Source organism: Myotis brandtii, unplaced genomic scaffold (genome assembly GCF_000412655.1).
Source record: "Myotis brandtii unplaced genomic scaffold, ASM41265v1 scaffold59, whole genome shotgun sequence".
NCBI lineage: Eukaryota > Metazoa > Chordata > Mammalia > Chiroptera > Vespertilionidae > Myotis > Myotis brandtii.
This window is the reverse complement of record NW_005370223.1, coordinates 878,021-878,478: the sequence shown is the minus strand read 5'-3', so window position 1 is coordinate 878,478 and position 458 is coordinate 878,021. Positions and strand designations below refer to the sequence as shown.

Sequence of the window (458 nt, the reverse complement as noted above, 5' to 3'; positions counted from 1 at the left end):
TCCCGCGCCCGGCCTCCCCACCTGCGCCAGGTTTGGGGTGGGGGGAGGAAGGTGCAGAAACAGCTCCCCGGCTGTTGGCCAACGAATTCGGTTCCCCCCTGGGTTCCCTAGGCCCCAGGTCCCGCCTCACCCGTGAACAAACGAGGGCACTTGTTTACCGAACTGGGCTCCCCCCGCCACCGCCGCCAACTTCTGGCCCCACTCCCGCCGTCTGGGCAGGCGCTGGGGGGAACCTACCTTCTTGTTGGCCAGATCCACGACTTTCCATACCAGCAGGATCAGCTCCTTCTCATCCGAGCCCAGCTTGGCCCCCGTGGCCCCAGCAGTGATTCCAAAAAGCACCACCAGGTAGTCCGGAGACGCCGTCATGACGAGCGGTGGGGAGGGGGAGAAGGGGGGTCGGGCGGCGGCGAGGCGGCGCGGGAGAGAGGACGGGAAGCCCGGTGCTAGCACCGCTC

The 458-nt window shown here is 67.7% G+C and overlaps 1 protein-coding gene across 2 annotated transcripts in view; it reads right to left on the bottom strand.

Moving 5' to 3' along the window:
- The window catches only part of ESRP1 (epithelial splicing regulatory protein 1), a 50,479-nt gene extending 50,027 nt beyond the window's left edge, over window positions 1–452 (bottom strand). For both annotated transcript variants that reach the window (XM_005879233.2, XM_005879234.2), the window contains exon 1: window positions 238–452. In XM_005879233.2, the coding sequence (XP_005879295.1) occupies window positions 238–369 (132 nt within the window). In that variant the 5' untranslated portion in view covers window positions 370–452. The remainder of the gene's footprint in view (window positions 1–237) is intronic.
- Window positions 453–458: the final 6 nt, after the last annotated feature.